Raw genomic sequence first — 21,341 nt, 5'->3', positions numbered from 1 at the left:
ATACACACACATATCTCTTCCTGCAGTTATTGTGTTCACTATTTGGGTTAATTACAGTTTATCAGTTGTTCTGTACTGTTATTGTTATGAATGGAATATGATATGAAATATCCCTAAAATGTGTCCCTTAGTCAGGGGTCGTCAGTTTACTCAATGATAGAAAAGGAAAGGAAAGGTTGTGAACCAGTGACTGCTCAGGTTCTGCCGAGGCCCGACTGTGAGGACTTCCTGTAGTTTGAGCTGTAGTCTGAGTGAGTGTCTACCATCTAGTGGCCACTGTAGAGAAACATTCAGAGACGCCAGGAGAGACAATTGAGCTGGTCGCATTACTTCTTTTAATAAACTGAACCAAGAAAACACATATTACAAAATATTTTTTTCTTTTTTACAGACACATGAAATCATTTTCTCCTCCTCTTCCTTTTCTAACGCAAAAAAAAAGGAAACGGAACCATGGACCATTATTTTTTTTTTAAGCGTGTATCCTTTTCTTTAGGTAGAAAATAAATGCACCGAAAAAAAACTAAATTGCACAAGTTGGCAGGGAGGCGACGACATATTAGACGAGGCTTTCACAGCCCACCAGGAAAAGCCGGAAGAGTCAGTTTCTGTGTGTGTATATTATGTTTCTAGCTTTTTTACTTCAACTAGCAGAGTAGCATGTGTATTATGGAGCAGTCCGTCGTAATATAGTGGTTTCATCCTTATTTGAGACAGGAAGGTGAGTACTTGTTAGGACACAGAGAGGTTGTTTGTGGGTTGAGAACACATTGAAATTCAGCTGAGTTGATAACAGTTGGGTAAACAAAAAAAACAAAAATACAGTCCTGCAGATGTACACTGTTGTAGGTGCCATCCAAAACAGAAACTTAACCCACACTTCCCCGCTAGGCCGAGATCATTCAGGGGTCGCTGGGGCCACGACGGAGGCACAAAGCTGAAAATGGGGGCGCTATCCAGCATGTAAGGTTCAATGGGAAACTCATGGTCCTCCAGCGGTTGCAAATATACCCATACACAGTACACTGTCGCAGACACCACCCCATCACAGAGTGGAAGACTTCATCCTTCCAAAAGAAGATTACTAAAGTGGGCACTGCCGTGGACATGACAATCATTTGTTTTGGGAAGAAAGAAAAAGATCACAGCTGCTTTCTAAGTTGAGTGTCGGCTGCACGGCACTCAATTTGGAAGCTAAACTTCATTCAAGTCAGGACCTTCAGTTGACAGGAAAGAGCAAGGGATAAATGGATGATTAAAGGTCAGACCGACCACAGGTCTAAACAACACAGCTTGTTCAGAGGGCAGTGATGTTCGTGACCTGAAGAGGCCCTTAATCTCTTTCTTTTCAGACATTCAACATCTTTGATTCAACTTTAGCTACCTGCTCATGGTCCAGTGAGTCCTAATCTGAAGGTGTCCCTCTGAGTTTCCCTTCAGGCCAGCATTGCCAGAGCCGTCCCCAGGGTGCCCAGGTCTGTCTCACCGGGGAGGGGGGGCGGGGGGGGGACTGAGGGTCAGCGGGCAGCTCCATGGGCAAAGCGAAGGTCTTGGTCTTTAGGGAACTGTGCTGCAGCGGTAGGAGCAGCGGTCCCCAGTCCTGCTGGGGCCTCAGCTGCAGCCACAGCGTCCACAGCAGGAGACGGGTCCTTGCTGCGCTGAGGGGCCCCGGCTTCCGAGTCCCGCTGAGAGATGAGCTGGAGCAAGGCAGCTGCCATGGCGGGGCTGATGTCCTGGCTGGGTTGGGTCTCAGACCCGGCCTGCTGGGCGTTTCCAAGGAGGAGAGCTGACGGCGGTGGCCCGGGTGGAGAGGGCGGACGCTGCTCGCCAGACGGAGGCACCTGGTTGGACCCCTTCCTTTTTGATGCTGCGCCATCTGAAGGGGCCAAACATGACAGAGAACAAAACGTTAGGCATCAAAGAGTATGTTTAACTTCAATGTGGACTATCTACACAATAACCCTTAATCTGATTTGTCTAATTTGCAGTTACGGAGACTAAAAACATATTTGTTAAATGGGCCTGACATGGAGCTACACAATGTTGACATTCCTACCTTCACCACAAGAGGGAGAGCAGAGCACTCTAAATGTCTCTTCACATATTTCAGTACCATTTTAAGGGAAAACGTATCTGTCGAGATTGTTGCAATAAAGTTGGTACAATAACAATAAAAATATTCAGACCTGAAAACAAAAAATGTGTCAGGCCTTTGATAAACTCTACAATTACGCACCTGTTCACATATAGTTCATCTCAATGTAGAAAACAGAAAAAGTGCTTTTATTTTAACGTGATTCATCCTCACTGTTAAAGGATGTTTATTAAACATAACAAAGCACTAAATGTATTCACTATATGGTTCCAAAATAATAATTGCATTAATGTATGCAAAACAGATGCGGCTATATTTGTTTGTCCTCCAAACAACCGACTTGAACAAAAGGAAAAATGCAGGAACTAGATGAGAAAACATTAGGAAGGGCATGTACAGCTGGATGAACAGAAAGGGTGACTTATGTAGGAGAATTTTAAGTATTATAAAGGTCAGGACACGATTACTAAAACAGGTTAGTCGCATTTTCTTTTCCAATCTAAAGCAGTGCAAGGCAAACCCAAAGGAGGAAAGGGTTTCTCCTTGACAGGAGAAATAACCAGAAGAAAACAGGACTGTTACCATTCCAGTGTCAGCAGCATAGTCAATAGTTTTATTCAACTTGCTAATCACATCTTTGAATTAATATCTGAGTCAGAGTGAACAGCTTAAAACAAAAAACAAAACAAAAAGTGTGACAAACCAAAGTTAAAAAGAAACACATGCAGGTGAGGTCTAAAGATTCAAAACATTTATTTCCACTTGATAATTTATTAGACTTTCTTCATAAAAAGGCTGACATTACAGACTGTTTTAAAGCAACATCGCTTCCTGTGAAGAATCCATGACACCTGCTTTATAATGAAAATGAGGTGAGAACACGTGTGGAGATGGGACAGACACAGAAACAAAGACTGTGAGAAAGAAATAAGGAAGTGGGAGGAGAAACGTGGAAGGGAACAAATACAGTGTGAACCTTTTCTTTTCACTCAAATGAAAAAACGTTCTTCTGGTTTATTGAGTACACCAGTGAGAGATGTCCATGTGCACCAAACCTTTGCCCGGTTACCACGGTCACATGACGACAAACGCTCGACAGACTTTTCGCGAGGTACTGCATTTTTCAATATGTCAGGCGGTAAAAGGGGACAGTGGTGAGCGCGTGAGGAATGTCAGGGATAAAGGAAGGGGTGGGGATGAATGATAACGTCTAACGGCCCAATTCATTTGGTTAATTGATAATTTTGTTGATTTCGTCAGGTAGTCTAAAGTTGAATTAATTTGAGTATACAGGATTTTTGAGTAACTGTCAGCTTATGTTTGTTCTCTAGCCTGCTCTCCTCATTCTTGCAGTCCCCAGTGATTTTCACCTGACCCCCCCTTTTTTCCCCACCGTCTAGAGACTAAACCGAGACTTGCCCTTGCGATCAGTAGTCGAGGCGGACGAACCGCGCTTTAGTGCCTCCTCTGATTGGACGCCATTGCTCTCATCCCGTTGCTCCTCGGTTTGCGGCTTGATGATGTGGCCCAAAATGAGAGCCAGCAGTTTGGCCTGGTCTTCCTGGCTGAGCGGCGGGTCTCCGGATGCCGGCGAGAGTTCCTGGGGTTCGGGAGGCGGCTCTGGGGGCTGGGACCTGGCAGCAGGCTGGGCCTGGTCCTCTGGAGCCCCCTGGTGGTCAGCGGTCTCGCTGAGGGCAGACAACGACTGGCTGAGAGTCTCTGGGTTGGAGAGGTTGAGGAGCTGGGCCACCTGGGGCAGGCTGAGGTCCGTCTGTCCCTGGAGGAGATTCAGCAGCACCGCCAGCTCAGTCTGGTTCAACTGCTCTGCAGCAACTCCCAGGCCTGAACACATTCACGCAACCACAGTTCAAACTATCAAAACGCAATATCTTGCTAACAAAAAAACTAACATTTGGGTTAGAACTAACGATTATTTTCATTGTTGATTATTTTCTCGATAAATTGATTAGTTGTTTGGTCCGTTTGGTGAAAAATTACGTCCTCAAATGTCTTGTTTTGTCCAAAACTCAAATATATTCAGTTTACTGTCATAGGAGTAAAGAAACCTGAAAATAATCACATTTAATAAGCTGGAATCAGATTTTTCCCTTTTTTTCCTTAAAAAATTACTAAAACTGATTAATCAATTATCAAAATAGTCGGGGTTTTGTTTTATTAGTTGACAACTAATTGATTAATCAATTAATCGTTGCAGCTCTAATTTCTTCTGCATCATTCTAAATTACTTTTCACTTGCAAGCAGTCCAACAACAGCATACTGCACTCCATCTCTGTCAACATAGGTAACATATATACACTAATATCAGGACAATCAGAAAACACTACTACGAAGTTTGCAGTGTGTTGCAAAAGCGGAATATTTTAACTAGTGCTGTGTATTGGCAAGAATCTGGTGACACGATACGCATCATGATACATGGATAACGATTCAATATATTGAGATATATTGCGATACTGTAACTGTCATAGTAGCAGAAACAGACCATTTTAGAATAGGAAAAAATACTACATCTGTACTGCATGCAAAAAACTGCATGTTTTTTGCCTAAAACTGCATGGGATTATCATAAAGTGGGCGTGTCTGTAAAAGGGAGACTCATGTTTTCATTCACATATCTCAGCCGATTAGACTGTTGTCAGGCTATTAAATAGCCGTCATCAGTCCCTATAAGCCCCATAGATGTGGGTCAATAGGGGCCTACTACACCCAGTATTAGGTTTTATCATCTATTCACATGGAAGATCACCGAAAGAAAATATTAAAGAACATGACAGCAACCTCTAGCGACCGTAGTAACTTGTTTAAGGTTGTCGGTTCGTTGGTTGGTTGTTGGTTGTTTTTGTTTGGAATCCCCGGATGTGTGAGGACGCTGGCGTGTCTGTCGCCGCTTCACTCTCCGCTGCAAAATTTTATTTTTCCTCCGTTTTATTTACCAGTATGATTTTGTGTGCCCTCTTTGTAAAGCGTCCTTGGGTTTCTTGAAAGGCGCTATATAAGTCCAATTTATTATTATTATTATTATTATTATTATTATTATTATTATTATGACAGGAGCAGAAGCAAAAGTCCAGCGCAAAATCAGTGTGAAACTCTAAAGGGTGGAGGTCGGGGATGATGGATGCAAAACACAGGGCTTTCACAAAGGAGACCAGGGTTCGTATCCTGTTTGAAACCAACAACATGTAGTTGGCTTTCTGTTCATAATTATTTTAAGCAAAAAAAAACATGTTTTTCCCTTAACTGTTTTTTTTGCCTAAACCTAAAGAAGAATTTGTTAGTGTTCAAAATGTAACGTTTCATTCAGTTTTGGTGTTGCTTTTAAGTTTTACTTTCACAACGTAGTAGGCGTAGTAGACCTCTAATGACCCACATCTATGGTGCTTATAGCGACTGATAACGGCAATTTAATGGCCTGATAACAGTTGAATCGGGTGCATATCTTGGAGGTCAAGTGACCCCTTTGAAAATGGCCATGCCTGTTTTTCCTCACCAAAATTTAGCTTAACTTTGGAGCGTTATTTAGCCTCCTTCGCGACAATCTAGTATGATGGTTGGCACCAATGGATTCCTTAGGTTTTCTAGTTTCATATCATGCCTTCGCTTTAGCTTTAAAACTGAGCTCGCTATAACCTCCGACATACAGAATAGCGGCTGTCGGATTTTTAAGAGGTTAATTAAAAATCAATACAGTGTTTTGTAGAATCGATACAGTATCATAAAACACAGTATAACAATACTCATGTATATCAATATTTTCTTACACCCGTAATTTTAACACTTAATACAAAGAAGCGTTTCCGCTAAAAGGCTTTTGAGAGGCGGCTGTTACCTGACAACTCACTCTCTAAGATGGCTGTGGAGGGCGGTTTTCCTGGAGGAGGCGGCGGGGCTCCAGCCGGGCTTTGGGTTTGGGGCCGGCTGTTCTCTCCACTGGAGGTCCCTGTCGCCTCCTTACGGGGCACTTTGGGCGCAGGCACATCCTCGGGCACCCCGCTCTGACGTGCACGTCGTCGCTTCTTACTCCACAGCTCGTGGCAGTCCTGATGGTGAGGAAGACTGGAGACGTAGCAAAAAGAAATTATTATAGCACAACCATGAATTATAAATCAATCAAATAGAATTAAGGAAATGTCCTGAATGAGATATATAAGCAATAAAAAGTATTAACAGAGTACCTGTGAAATATTTCCTACCATCTATCTCTCACAATGTGAAAAACAAATCTGATACTATATATGAAAGGTGAAAGCGGAGGCCATGGGGCTACTGACTCTGGCGGCGCCATCTTGCTGGGCTCAACGTTACTCAGAAAGTCACTACTGAGAGCGGTCTCCGATGAGCAGCGCCGTGCGGGGTCGAGGGTCAGCATTCGGTCCAGCAGGTCCAGGGCAGGAGGAGGTAAACTGTACAGAAGAAGAGAGATTTTTCAGCTGAGGAAACAGACGAAGGGTTGATCACAGCTACTGTGGGGAAGCTCAGCACGGCTACGTACAAGGCAAACTCCTCCCGCAGCCGCCGTCTGTACTGCTTCTTGGGTTTCATGGTGTTGAAGAGTGGAAGTTTAATGACGTCGGGCCAGGCTGCAGGACAGGGACTCCCACACAGACGGCTGAGGGAAATGACAGAGAAAGGCAAAGATGGGCTCAGTGATGAAGGAACAGAGAAATCTGGGTGTGGAGGTTGCAGCAGAGGTTACTACTTGAGATGTTGAGTTGAGGAAAGGGCAGCCTACCTGATGAGCTCCAGCTGTAGAAGCTCCTGGTTCGCCTGGAAGATGGGCTTCTTGGTAAAGAGCTCCCCCAGAATACACCTGAACCATGACAAAGATGGGTAGAGGTAGTAAGGAAATACATACTCCCACATATCAAGCTTAAACTAAGTTTAAAACAGTGTCTCAAAGTGTGAATGTCAGACAGGACGATCGTGACTGTGACCAATAAATACTATATTCTATTTATTGAGATACATTTCTACAATGCTATACATCCTATGAGAGAGATTTCCCTCTCAGATTCTGACATGAGTTATTGCAGATAAAGAAGTGCACATGAATACAAGAGGAGTGTAGAAGTTGTGTGGAAATGTATGGCTGGTGCAAAGGTTCAGAATTTTACATACTGCTAAAAAACAATTTGCATTAAATAGTCTTCTGCTATAAATAAAGTTTGGCAGCACGGCACACAGGCGAAAAGAAAATCAAGCATCTCACTCCTGACTGAGCTCACGGTGCTTCAGGATTAAAAACATAACGGATTCAATGTGCTACAAACATCCAGTCTGCACATAATGTATTTGAAACGTATTTGCTTACATGGCAGAAAAAATATACTTTCAATATATCTGTGAATTATTTCTTCCGTCAAGTTTTCCTATGATTCCATAAAAAAATATCACCAAACATATCAACTTACGGTAGTGTACCATGGTGGGTGGGATACGAAGTTGGAAGACATGCACACTGTCTTTTTAAAAACAGACAATGCAGCTTCGATGTGTTCTCACTTCTACTGATTATGGATTTATTTAGTGATACAGGGATGAAAATATCAGATTTAATGCTTATTTTCCCAAAATGGGATAGAGTTAAAGCAACTAGTCTAGGGATGTCAAGAGAACCAATACTTTGGTGCCAAGTTGATGCCAAAATTCTGAAATGTGACGGTACTCGCTTTCCTACAGTACCGCAGGGATCAGGACTCGAGACGAATACCGTCCCGTCTTCCTGGCGACGACGGGAAATGTAAGCCTAACTATCGCTTAACAAGTGACCAACTAAACCAAGCGCGGACTCTAAAATCTGAAAGTACACAGTAAACTTGCTATTGACGCGTTTCCCTGATAACGATACATTTGTGAACAACAAATCCGTGTTGAAATTAGCAGGAGAGCTAGTTAGAGTAAGCCGTCAGCAGCTGGCGGGCAGCTCAAGTCCTGCTCGGCTAAATAACGGAGCTTACAGCTAACGTTAACAGAGGTTGCATCGAGTTACATTATGAGACTTTCAGGCTCTATTCAGCAAATATGAATATTGGGCGAAGGTTAATTATAACGATATCATGATGTGTTCAAATGTATCTTGTAAAATGTAGTTTTTGGCAAGAAACTTGTTTTTTTACTGTGGTATCAAATTGGGTATTGAAAATCATGGAATTTCACTGGTATTGGTATCAACTACAAAACATTAGTCCAAATCCACATGAGTTCATGAAGCTTACACTACATTATAGAATGGAAGAGTACGTATGTGAAAGAGGAAATAGCGCAAGTGTGACTGAACAGAGAGATGTGCTGCCATGACGGCGTCCTACTCACCCACAGCTCCATACATCAATGGCTGGAGAATATCTCTCCTCTCCCAGCAGGAGTTCAGGGGGGCGGTACCATAGTGTGATTACTTTATTAGTGTACGGCCTACTGGGAGGGAAAGAGACGACGGTGAGACACAGTATACAGTCAGAGCATCTATCTCTCTGAAGGACAACAATGTGACAAACACCACCATCTAGTGGAGAGTCATGGTGAGGTTTAATTACTGCTTCAATCATCATAAAGACAGTTAATCATATACTTAAATTACAGAAGCCAGCAGATGAGCTTTTGTATTGTATTTATATATTGCATACATTTATGAGGAAAAATATGTAGATGAAAAACACTCTCGTTTTACCTTTCCTCTGAATTGTAAAGCCGGGCCAAACCGAAGTCAGCCAGTTTGATCTGACCTCTGCACGAAGAAAACAAAAATACGTGATCAGAAGCAACAAAGAAGCTCTGTCAACAATTACAAAAGATTACTGAGACAGTAACTAACCCTGAGACACAAAATACAACTCAACTCATCTTTTGGAGCCAGACAGGTTATTTTGAATAACTAGTTTGCATTCAAACAAAACAAAATTATGAACTTTGCCATGACTGCAAATATCCTAATCTTTTTATTCCTTTTTGTCCGTTTCAGGTTACTAAATACTGACACAAGTTATTAGTTCACTAACATTGTAACAATGAAAAATGCACGCTTCATATCAACAAAGTTAGCATTCAAACTCAGCAAATGTCAGGTAACAAATGTCCAAACTCCAAGTGTCTATTTACAGTCAGCTGTACAGTAGCAGGGCAGTGAGCGACAGCAAACTGCAGTGTGGCTTTAAATGCTCCATTCCACAGCAAAACCCACATTTCAGCTACTTTTTATTAGCATCTTAGCTCGTTTAGCTTCCCATTGCATCCTGTAATGTTTGTAGATTGGATGCAGAATTGTACTGAGCGAGCAGCTGTGAGAAGTTGCTGTACTCCTTCATTGCCGTTATTTGAAGCGCCCAGTTGGTAGCAAAGTAATTAGCTTTGCTGCTGACGCACCTCGAAACACTTGCATTCCCATCTTTAAAGTTAGCATTCGACTGCTTTTTGGTCTTGAGTTTACAGTATTTACAGACTACAGCTGCTTTTAAACCATCTGCAGCAATGTTCAAAGTTGTTGATGCGGATAATGCTGCATCATATCGGATACTGTTAATGTCCATTAGCGTAAGTGGGATCAGAGTCACTAAAGTAAACAAACAAACATTAATAAAAAGTAGATTAAACAACATGTAGGCGATACTGGTGAATCAAAATTCACCTGAAACAGCGGTTACTGCTGAACAACTGATTGGTAAAAGGCATAGCTGCTACTGCAAATGAACAACATTAGAGACACTACGATATTTCACTCCTGGTGTCCACGGTTCCTGCTCCTTACCTGTTGTTGAGCAGTATGTTGGAGCATTTGATGTCTCTGTGCAGGAAGTTGTTCTTATGGCAGTAGTCCAGACCCTCCATCAGCTGGCGCATGAAGCTGCGGACGTGCTCATGGGAGAACTGGACCAGGCCCGACTCCAGCAGGCCCATCAGGTCGTGGTCCATGTACTCAAACACCAGGTAAAAAGCACCTAAACACAGAGGGACGGTGCATTTAGAAATCAGAAACATGAACCACAAGGCTGGAGGTTAGAGAATTGGGCCTGTGACGAGAGGGTTGCTATGTGCTTTGACCAGCTCAGAAAATTTAAACTAGCTTTAAATTTGCTTCTCAGTAGGTTAGAATACTCTACAGTGAATACTCTACTGAAATTGTGCAAACCATTGTGCTTTGTCATAACTGCACAGCCAGCTACAGAACAACGCAATGTATATTTCCATCCATCCATTTTCGTCCGCTTATCAGGCTAAGGCTAGCAGGCGAAGCAGGGAATTCCAGACATCCCTCTCCCCAGCAACGATTTCCAGCTCTTCCTGGAGGACCCCGAGACATTCCCAGGCCAGCCAAGATATATAATCTCTCCAGCGTGTTCTGGGTCTACCCCAGGGCCTCTTACCAGTTGGACGTGCCCAGAAAACCTCCAAAGGGAGGCGTCCAGGAGGATCCTGATCGGATGCCCGAACCACCTCAGCTGGCCCCTTTTGACGCGAAGGAGCAGCGGCTCTACTTCGAGCTCAATCCGGATGTCTGAGCTCGTCCCCCTATCTCTAAGGCTGAGCCCAGCCACCCTACGAAGGAAACTAATTTCGGCAGCTTGTATCCGCGATCTCATTCTTTCGGTCACTACCCAAAGCTCATGACCATAGGTGAGGGTCGGAACGTAGATGGACCGGTAAATCAAGAGCTTGGCCTTCCGGCTCAGCTCCCTTTTCACCGCAACAGTCCGGTACAGCAGTTTTCCCTCACTTGTGAACAATACCCCGTGATACTTAAACTCCCTCGCTTGGGACAAAGACTCACTCCCCACCCAGAGGGCGCAACTCTCGGGACAGTTAACTACACTCACGTAATGTGTTCCCGCCATGGCAGTGCAATCAAAGGAGCAGCAGCCACTGTGTGTTCCATCAGCGCCTCCAAAGTCAACTTGACAAGCAAGCGTTGAGCAGTTGCAAGCGTGCAGGGAGGGTCGAGCTTGCGCTCATTACAGCCATGTGCTTGCGGGCCCGCATTTGTGCATGCGGAGCAGAAATTTTCCCTCTCGAGAATGCTTTTCCACTTGCGCGTACTGTTCTGTGCGCTCTTTTCAGTCATACAGCAGTTTGTTCTTTATTATTATATGCACATTAATTACAACGAAGCAGTCGTTGGCTTTTGAATCTCAGGCTCCCTTCAACAATGCTCCCTAAATATGTAGGCCAATATAAAAAAGAAAAATCACACAAGTAAAAGCAAACTGAGAATCTAAGACATAAAATAGTGCAAGTTCAAATATAGTGCTAAAATATAAACATAAATATAGAATAAAGTAATATTAATTTTGCAGTAGACAGTATTTCAAATGGATAAATATAAAATGTAAACAGGAATGTAGTAATGTATATGCATATGAGAAGTATTATATAGGCCCATATATACTAGTTTATTTTAATCTGTGTGTGAATTCAGCTTCTCTTGTGAAGTGTGAACTTGCACAGCGCTGCTTTATGTGGGTTGAATCTTTAAAGAAAGGATGCTCAAGTGAATCATCACTGTGGACTTCATCTGCTGCCAAAGCCAAACCAACTGTAGTAATTATATCAGTCCTAGTTGTTGTGGGTTTTCTTCCAGACGCAGATTAAGAGTGGGTTGAATAAGAAAAAACACTCCGCATATTTCCTGAATTTCTTTGTAAATGAGAATGGTTGAACTTCTGCTATAAATCTGAGTTATTAACATTTTCTGATGGTGCCAAACATTTGTTTACATTAGTAAGGTTTGTAAAAACTGGAGTAAATCTATGATTTTCCATGCACACGTCAACCTCCAAATAATATTTACCAGGGGCGTGTATTTATCACTCTCAGATAATTAAATACACATTTTGAAACAAGACCTACAACCCGATACACTGCGTTATAAAGCTGATTCAAATCACCTCAAATTCCCTATTCAGCTTAGATTAACTATGATTTGATACTTTTAACTATACATGAATTTAAATGTTTACGTTTTTGACTGACATTATCTTAACTCCCAAACAAGAGTAAATTATGGGCAGTGATATACGTGGTAGGGATACAATGGGCAAAATGATACATAAGAGGTGTAGAAATGTGTCTGTTGTCCTGTTTTTGCATCAAACAAATCTGTGTTGTTTTTTTAAACACAAGGTATTTACAGGTCTGTCTTTTATATAATAAATTAGTGAGTTTTTCTTTATTCATTTTCATGATATTATTTAACCTGTGATTATCACTGCAGCTCTGAGCAATGTGCACAACGGTGGTGGAAGAAAATCCACACGACCGCCCTTCTTTCAGACATGTTGCAGTTCACAGCTGGTGTTTCAATGGAAAACATTTCCATCAACATGTGTCACTGATAATAGCCAGAAGTACATCATGTCTCAAAGCTTCAGTTAGACAGCAGTGGAGAAGGATTTTTCCATTTTACCCAGCTCTGGCTGATAATATCTAACCTTCTTACCTCTGTCCTTTTTAAAGTCAAGTGCATCCTGCTTGTCGGTGACGATCTCCTTCATGTTGACAACACTGCGGTGCTTGAGCTGCCGCAAGATCTTGATCTCTCTAATGGCTGTGATGGGAAAACCCTCCTTTTCATTGTCCAAACGCACTTTCTTCAAAGCCACCAGTTCACCTGCCATGTTAAAAAGAGGATTTAAAGAAACAGACAGAATGAGAATTGGCCTTAGCCTAAAACACATGAGTACTACAGTGACTAAAGTCCAGATAATAATCCCTTACCAGTGTCTTTGTCCTTGGCCTTGTACACTTGGCCGTAGGTGCCTTCCCCTATGATGCCAATGATGTCGAATTTATCTACACAGCGTTTGCCCCAGTCGCTCACGGTATGTTTGCGCTCACCATATCGCGGACAGCAAATCCTGTAAACCATCAGAAAGAAAATCAGATTAGATTTAATGTGGAATTAAGAAAAGGTTGATTGGAAGTGGGTGAGTAATAAAAAGAAACTGACTTTGGTCTCTTCTTAAGGACTGTCTGGGGTAGCGGAGGGGCCTGGTGGATGGCGAACTGTGGGGGTGAGGAGTCACCTCCAGTCAGGGTGGGCGGTAAAGGAAGGTCAATGAGTGACGGCCGGCTCCGAACTTCCTTCTCTTTCCTAGATAGCCTCTGAGGAGGGGTGGACTTCTTTGGACTGACGGTGCAAAATACAAAAGAGTTTTAGAGAAAAGTATACTCGATTAAAGAGACAGAGGAGAAGCAGATATTAGATATGAACTTAAAAAGGTGCACTCCTTGATTGTGAACCCCAGATCACCAGATTTTCCCCCAGCTAGTGAGCTGGGGGAAAATCTGGTTTATTGTAAAACAACTGCAGGAAAAACCATGCAACTCAATGGGTGGGGCAGAGGAGAGCGCGAGCCTTCGAGCTTACATTAACAGGAGCTTTGTGATAATTTATAATCAAAGTTATCAGGTGCAATTTACTCTGTTTAGTAATGTTGACCATGTGAACACCCACAGGTGTTTTCAGTTAATCTGGCTGATTAGACCTCTTCTCAGGACTGTGTGGGCATGTATAGACTAATTGTTTGACATCCTCCTGAGTCTCTTGTTAGGGCAGGACAAATTACACCCTTATCATTCTTATTGGTAGATGAAGATTTGTGACCTAATAAATTTGAATTTCCATCAAAGCTCCAACCTGAGTAGACGTCTAATCAGCCACAGTAACGGAATTTTTCCTGAAGGTTTTAACCAAAGAGAGAATTTGGGTGTGTCAGTTTGATTTAGATGTGTAACGTTATACTTTTTGTACAATTATCATAATTAACTAACGCCTAAAGGAGGCAGAAATAATACCGTTTACTCATCACAAGTTACCATATCTAAAGGGTTGTCTTGAAATGTCTTGCTCTTACTTTACATGAGTAATGATGATGAATGGATAGCAACAAAAGAGACAAGCATAGAAATAAAATAGGAGTAGAAGAGATTCAACTGTTTGCTGTGGTAATTTGACTAGTACAATGGAAAATGGCAATAGCTGTTAGTTGTTATGGTGACAACAGAGCACACGTCAGTGGTGCAGTTAAGTGTTTGCTCGCAGCTCGCCGGGAAGAGAACGGACTCCCGAACACCTGACTGGCTAGTTAGCTAGGTAGCTTGTCCTCAGGCGGAGGGACCGTTTAGACCCGGTGCTTCCGCTGGCCACCAGCTCGCTGTTCGGCTCATTTTCCGTAATCAGTGCAGCACCAAAGCCTGGCGGAACGAGCACTACAGCTAAGCAGCCAGCTGTCCCCTAGCTAGCTATCTTGCTAATTCCACCATGCTTCAACATCACACTGTTTACAGGAAGTGAGCCACACAAAGTTGTCACTCATCTGGCGATAGCCATGTGCTTTCCTCTGCTGTGACAAGAGTGTGTGGATGAAGAATTACATTTTTTAATGCAAAGCCGTGAGTCCGCGACTTGCAGAAAGTATATTTAGTTTATATGGAAGTCAGCCCGCTACACTGGTCGCTAGGGCAACGGTAGACATAAAAATGCCCGCCGCTCTGACCATCCTGCTACTTTGATTTGAATGGGAATATCCGTGCCTCTCCTATATTATATTTCTATGGAAGTAAGTGATGACTTCAGTGGTGTATTATCATGGATGTACTGTGGGCTATATTTTCTAAGCACAGATGTAAGTTGCACAAAATGTGACCTTCACTCCGTACAAGAGATTAGCATGCATTGAAACTAGTGTCCAGTGTGACATATACTGTTTGTCTGTATCCCTGTTGGGGGGGCTCCTCACCTGTCCTGAGCGTTTCCCAGCAGAGCAGGCGGTAAAGGCAGGAGAGGCAGAGTCGACGTCTTGTGGAACGGGACCTGGCGGAGAGGGCTGCGTGCAGGAACTGGAGCTGGCGATTTGGCCTGGGAGGTGGTTGGGGGTGTAGGAAGCTGAACACTGGGAGGCTGAACACTTGTTTCAGCCTGAGGCGGCGGCGGTGGAACCTGGGTGGCTGGAGCGGGTGGTTCAGGAGGAGAGGGCTCGGGAGGAGCAGGAGAGGAGGTGGAAGGGGAAGGTAGAGGTGCAGTAACCTCATTTTCAGTACTGGGAGCATCCTGGGGTAATGGCGCGGGTGGTGGGGGCAGAGGTTCTTCTGCTTCTGCCGAGTCTATTTCTGGCTGGGGAGTCGCGGGTTTAGTGGGTCGTAAGGAGGAGGAGCCAGCAGATTTACGTGCTAGTGCGGGGGCAGTTGTTGGTGCCGGGGGAGGCGCCGGCGGAGGGGTGGAAACACCACCACCACTAGCACGGGCAGCCGCCTCAGCAGCTTGCCGTTCCTTCTTCCTGCGGCTCAGCTCTGCTCCCAGGCTGGAGGTTGGCGGCAGGCGAGAGGAGGGAGGAGAGCGGCTAGCTGGCCGGCTGCTGTGGGAGCTGGCCGCCGCTGCAACGGAGGAAGTATGCCTCTTGTTACGGGAACGAGAGGAGGAGCGGCGAGAAGACGAGTAGTGCATGGGGGAGCGGCTCCTGGAGCGGCCAGAGCGTCTAAATAAAAGAAATACGTTTTATTAAAACAATGCCATAAACATTTCATATTCTGCTGCACCTTCCTCAAGTCAGAGATTATGATACAACATGTTGCATGCTTTTTGAGTGGGTAGTAAACTGAAACAACCTCTTCCATCACTAAACAAGATGGCCACTGATCACATCAAAATGAAAACAAAACCATATGGCCTTTTGACATGGGATGTAACAATTTAATAGACGTAAACAAGCCAAAACTGAAACAACTGTTGCTCTCAAAACCGAAGGACAGATTGGATCTAAAACTTTGATAGACTCTGAAGTCACAGCTTGTTCTTCCTTGTATAATTTCCTAGTTTACATTTGGCTTTGACACACAAGATAATTAAGAAAATGTATACAATTTTGAAAATATCTCTGGGCTTTTTTATTCTGCCGGTACAAATAACACTCTGTTCACTGCACAATAAGAATTTAACACACAAGGTGCAGCTCTATTCATTCAACCAAACGTGCCAACTGGAAATGACGACTGGCTTTGTATGATGTGGAAAAAATATGAACATGGTATTACACATGAAAATATATCTTATCTTCTTATTTATAAAACAATGTTAACTGTTCTCACCACCAGGTGCCAGGTATAGAGAGAACAACGGCTTATATCTACTAGCACAGACCAGGGTTGCTGTGCCCTAACCTCCTCATGGTAGCCATAAAGATCATGGTTTATGGATATTTTGCACTGCAAAATAAAAAAAAGGTAATGTGCAGTCACCGGTGTGTCTTGACACTATCTCCATCCTTTAATTTTCTCACCCTCAGGATTCTGTCTATGTTTTCTGTGGTCTATTAGGGACTCTTATAGCAAGCCTCCTTTTAAGAGAAAATATTTGCAGGAGGAAGAAGGGCTCTGCAAGTTCAACAGGTGTGCCTGACTTTAAACTCACAATGCAGGTTGCTAATGTTTGTTTAAATAGCCCGATAGGTAGTAAGCTAGATAGATGTACTTTATTGATCCCAAATTGGGAAATTCTTGTGGTAAAGCAGTAGGTTATCCAGGCAAGTAACCTAGTTACCTGGAATATCAATATGTGTGTCACTATGCAACCCCACTATGCAAAAATACTACTAAAGATGGCTTGATGGGTAAACTGGCCTTCTGTTTTAAACTTACAATGCAGGTTGCTAATGTTTGTTTAAATAGCCCGACAGGTAGTGAGCTAGATAGCTAAATAGATGTACTTTATTGATCCCAAATTAGGACATTCTTGTGGTAAAGCAGCAGGTTATCCAGGCAAGTAACCTAGTGACATCAATATGTGTGTCACTATGCAACCCCACTATGCAAACAATACTACTAAAGATGGCTTGATGGGTAAACTGGCCTTCTGTTTTAAACTTACAATGCAGGTCGCTAATGTTTGTTTAAATAGCCCGACAGGTAGTGAGCTAGATAGCTAAATAGATGTACTTTATTGATCCCAAATTAGGACATTCTTGTGGTAAAGCAGCAGGTTACCCATGCAAGTAACCTAGTAACCTGGAATATCAATATGTGTGTCACTATGCAAAAATACTACTAAACTTTCATGAAAACACTCATCATGGCCCAATCAACAGTGTGTGTCAGCTTTAGAACATATTCTGATATAAGCACTGTCAATGACTTAGCACTTTTTAAATCTAAACGCAAGACTTTTTTATTTAGATTTGCTTTTAATACCTAGTAGCCCTGTGACATTTTTCCTTTGCTTTTTATGTACCTTTTTTATGATTTTATGATATGTTGTGTTTTTATTCCTGTTATTTCTTGATGTTAATGTAAAGCACTTTGGGTACCTTTTGGTTATTGTAAAGGGCTATACAAATACATTTTGATTGATTGATTGATTGATTTAATACATCTCACACCATGACTCATCCTCTGTCTGGTGAGTTCCAGCTTCTCCCATCTGGTCGGAGGTTTAGGGTCCCAAGGTGTAGAACAAAGCGCTACAGGAACAGTTTTGTTCCAGCTGCAATTTTTTCACTTAAAAATAAGTCCTAGCAGCTTTTGCACATAATTATGGAAAGTTTATCCCTTTTCTCATTTTTATTGTGTTTTTTTTGTCCTGACATTTCAGTAGTTTTTTTATATTGTTCTTGTGGCCTTCTCTTTTTGCTGGGTCCTGATTCCAGTTGAGTACTCTTTGTCATGTTTTTGGTGTGTCTGTCTCTTATCTGTGCTCTACCTTATTGTCAATACGGATGTCATCCTCTATTTTTGCTGCAAAAACAAATCTACCTACGGGTACAAATAAAGTCACCTGAACCCTGATATTCTCCAAGATTATAAAGCCACCCTGCTGCAAGCATCATATACTCACCGAGACATGGGACTGGTGCTGGAGGACCTGCGGGTACCATAGGGGCTGATGGATCGTCTCCTTGAGTACGGGCTGCTGTCTCTCTCGTAGCTGGAGGACCTGTGTCTGCTGCCGTAGGGGCTTTCTGATCTCTGCCTGCTGCGGCGGGACATATCCCCGTAAGGACCGGGGCTCTGCTGGTGCTGGGCCACCCTCCGCCTGGTGGAGTAGCCGTCATCCACCTGCTGCTGCTGTCCATACCCACTGCCCTGTGGACTCTCACTGCCGGCCGCTCTTCTGGGACTAGGCGAGAGAGCAGCAGAGCTTGTTGCCTTCCTGCGAGGGCTACCTCTACTACTCGAAGACTTGCCTTTAAGGGTCGCCTTGTGGCTCTTGGTGGACTTGCGGTGGTGGGCTCTATCTGCTCGGTTCCTCTGGGAGGAGGGGGTGCGGCTGCTGCCTCCCTCTCCTCGGGCCTCTCTCCTCTGCTGCTTGTCTTTGCGAGACTTCCCTGACTTCCCACCGCTCTCCTTGCTCCGAGATGAAGATGTGGAGGACGTGGTGCTGCCTACACTGGCTGCAGGCTGCAGCTGGGTGGAGAGCATGAGCTTAGACTCACCACCCTCTGCTTGGAGCTGGCGTTTGGATGAGAAGCCTGAAGAGGAGGAGGAGGCAGCTTTCTCCCTGCTCTTCCCAGAAATCTTCTCGCGGTCTTTGCTGCTCTTCTTCTTGTTACCACGTTCTCCATTACCGGGGTCTCTAACTTTATTAGGGTCCTTGGGCTTTTTCCGGGAGTGTCTGTGCCCCCTGTTCCCTTTAACAACTTCTTCTTCTTCCTCTCCTTCTTCTCTACCGATATCGTCCCTATCGTAGTCAGGTGACGGAGGCTCCAGTCGGTCCCCGCCGGCGCCTCCTCTCTCTGAAGGCCTGGAGGACGGCGGGTCTGAGAAAGTGTCCGAGTCGGAGCTGATATCATCGTACTCCACCAGAGGCTTCACCGCGTTGACGCCAGGTGGCGCAGCAGCATCGGTGTTATAATCTCCCGGTCCCGGTGCTGCTCCTCGGAAATGTTTAGCTGATTTATGCCGTTTGCGTTTCGAAGAAGAAGACATTGAATGTTTTAACTGCACCTTGTTGCCTGTTGCTCTGCTTGTCGCCTTGGGAGTCGCAGAGGCCTGGGTCTGGGTCTGGTGTGCCACACCGCTAGATTCCGGCTTCCTCTTGGTCCCATGGTGTCGGTCCGACCCAGGCATCTCCTCCTCCACCTCCTCACGCCGGTACCTCTCCTCCTGCAACTGGGCCTCTCTGGTGGTCCAGGCAAGTCATTCACAGGAGAAGCAGTACTCCCAAAACTAACGTGTTACTAAGCAGAAAGAGAATAACACAAAATAAACACAACCAAGGCCGCTCACGTCCAGTTTCTCCTCCTTCAATTCATTCCGTGGTAGATCACCATTAGTTCGTCAAAAGCAGGAACAAAAAATGCCCAAGGTTGTTTCCCCAGTGCCTTTAAAGTATGTACACTGACTTAGTCAATGATTCCAACCAAACATCGGAGCATTGTGGTGTCGTCTCCGGCTCAGTGTTTAAGCTAGCTAGCTAGCTGAAGCTCGGCGGTTAGCGGGGCTGACTCGTACAAAAAAAAGAAAAAGTCCCCTTTTTGTGAAAAGGTGTCCTTGTCCGGTGCCAAGTTAACTTTTATTCCACAGAATTACGGTCTTTTTAGCATTCAGAAACAAGCTAAAAACGCCTTCATTTTTAAAAAGGACGCTCGTTTCTCGGAACAAAATTTGAAAACTTGACCCGGTTGGTACTGTTTACATGTTTATGTAAGTTTTTATCCCCTATAAAGTCAATAATGATTAGAAATCATAGTATTTTCGTGTGCAGTAGATGTTCCAGTTTATTATCAATGGCTCTGGGAATCAACCAGGCCTATATTTAGGGCGATGCTAGTGGATTTTAGTATCATCCACAGCCCTATCTGAAGGAGACTACAAACGCCATTGTGGCTCCTGTGACTAGCAACCTTCTGCGCAGAGCGGAGGGAACCGGAAACCAGGAACGCTGTCAATCTTGGGCGTATCTTAGCAACGGCCTATCACAACCGCAGAGCCCGCCTACTGGATGACTCGTGGTCGCAAAACTGCTCAGAGAGAGAGAGATGCATCCATCTGTTATAAAAAACATGTTTTAACCATTCAAGTATTACAGGATATTTTTATGTGAAATGAAAAGAACACACACAGCCTTTGGGCACACGGGAAGTATCATGGTCAGGATCATGGTGGGTTTGTAATTTTTAAACATGGCAAAGGCTGGATTACTAACAGGCAAGGTGGGCAACTGCCCTATAGGGCCCTGAGAGCTCCAAGCTTTCCATGTGTCATCCATCTGGTTTGTGCTAATTTAATTGAAAATGTGTTTAGGAATATGCCCAATATCAACTGACATGATAAGGGCATAACTTTATAGTAGGTGCTGCTTAATAGGCTCAAAAGTAAGCAGTAGGCATATAAGGCAAGAAAACAATAATATTTTTCTTAAGTATATCTCGATCAAAAGATTAAGTACAAGTAGGCTTATAAACCAAGTATACTTAGACTTTTCTGTATACTTTTCATTATATGCCAAGTATACTTAGACTTTTCTACTACTACTACAGAGCAAGTATACCTTTCTGTAGGCCTATAATGCAAGAATACTTAATGATATTTTTCTTAAGTATATCTCGATCAAAAGATTAATTACAAGTAGGCCTATAAGCCAAGTATACTTAGACTTTTCTGTTTACTTGTCAGTATAAGCCAAGTATACTTAGACATTTCTGTATACTTGTCAGTATAAGCCACGTATACTTGGACTTTTCTGTATACTTGTCAGTATAAGCCAAGTATACTTAGACTTTTCTACTACTACTACAGCCAAGTATACCTTTCTGTAGGCCTATAAGGCAAGAATACTTAATTATACTTTTCTTAAGTATATCTCGATCAAAAGATTAATTACAAGTAAGCCTATAAACCAAGTATACTTAGACTTTTCTGTATACTTGTCAGTATACGCCAAGTATACTTAGACTTTTCTGTATACTTGTCAGTATAAGCCAAGTATACATAGACCTTTCTGTATACTTGTCAGTATAAGCCAAGTATACGTAGACTTTTCTACTACTACTACAGGCCAAGCATACCTTTCTGTAGGCCTATAAGGCAAGAATACTTATTTATATTTTTCTTAAGTATATCTTAATCAAAGGATTAAGTAAATCATGCATTAAAACATAAATTAGTTGAACAAGGAATATACAATAGCAAGCTATAGTCTTTAATAAGCACTTCATAATGTGAGCCAAGTCAAGTTGATAACAATGGTAACTGAAGTCAAACTTCCCATACCTGTTCTTCTGGTACTGGATTTATGTTGTTTCA

The 21,341-nt window shown here is 43.3% G+C and overlaps 1 protein-coding gene across 5 annotated transcripts; it reads right to left on the bottom strand.

Moving 5' to 3' along the window:
- Window positions 1-1,375: 1,375 nt before the first annotated feature.
- On the bottom strand, window positions 1,376-19,946 carry cdk12 (cyclin dependent kinase 12). 5 transcript variants are annotated; one of them, XM_074656187.1, is made up of 14 exons: window positions 17,932-19,946; window positions 14,846-15,580; window positions 13,054-13,233; window positions 12,822-12,961; window positions 12,544-12,714; window positions 9,859-10,048; window positions 8,785-8,841; window positions 8,430-8,531; window positions 6,850-6,927; window positions 6,610-6,726; window positions 6,389-6,520; window positions 5,947-6,173; window positions 3,515-3,937; window positions 1,376-1,876 (listed from the first exon to the last, which is right to left on the bottom strand). In XM_074656187.1, the coding sequence occupies exons 1-14, from the start codon at window positions 19,161-19,163 to the stop codon at window positions 1,518-1,520; spliced, it is 4,143 nt and encodes a 1,380-aa protein (XP_074512288.1). In that variant the 5' UTR covers window positions 19,164-19,946; the 3' UTR covers window positions 1,376-1,517. The 5 variants fall into 5 exon arrangements, with proteins under 5 accessions (XP_074512288.1, XP_074512290.1, XP_074512289.1 ...); XM_074656189.1 differs by having other exon boundaries at window positions 5,959-6,173; XM_074656188.1 differs by having other exon boundaries at window positions 8,430-8,528; window positions 17,932-19,936.
- Window positions 19,947-21,341: the final 1,395 nt, after the last annotated feature.

Source organism: Sebastes fasciatus, chromosome 13 (genome assembly GCF_043250625.1).
Source record: "Sebastes fasciatus isolate fSebFas1 chromosome 13, fSebFas1.pri, whole genome shotgun sequence".
NCBI lineage: Eukaryota > Metazoa > Chordata > Actinopteri > Perciformes > Sebastidae > Sebastes > Sebastes fasciatus.
This window is presented reverse-complemented; position numbering and strand designations above follow the sequence as displayed.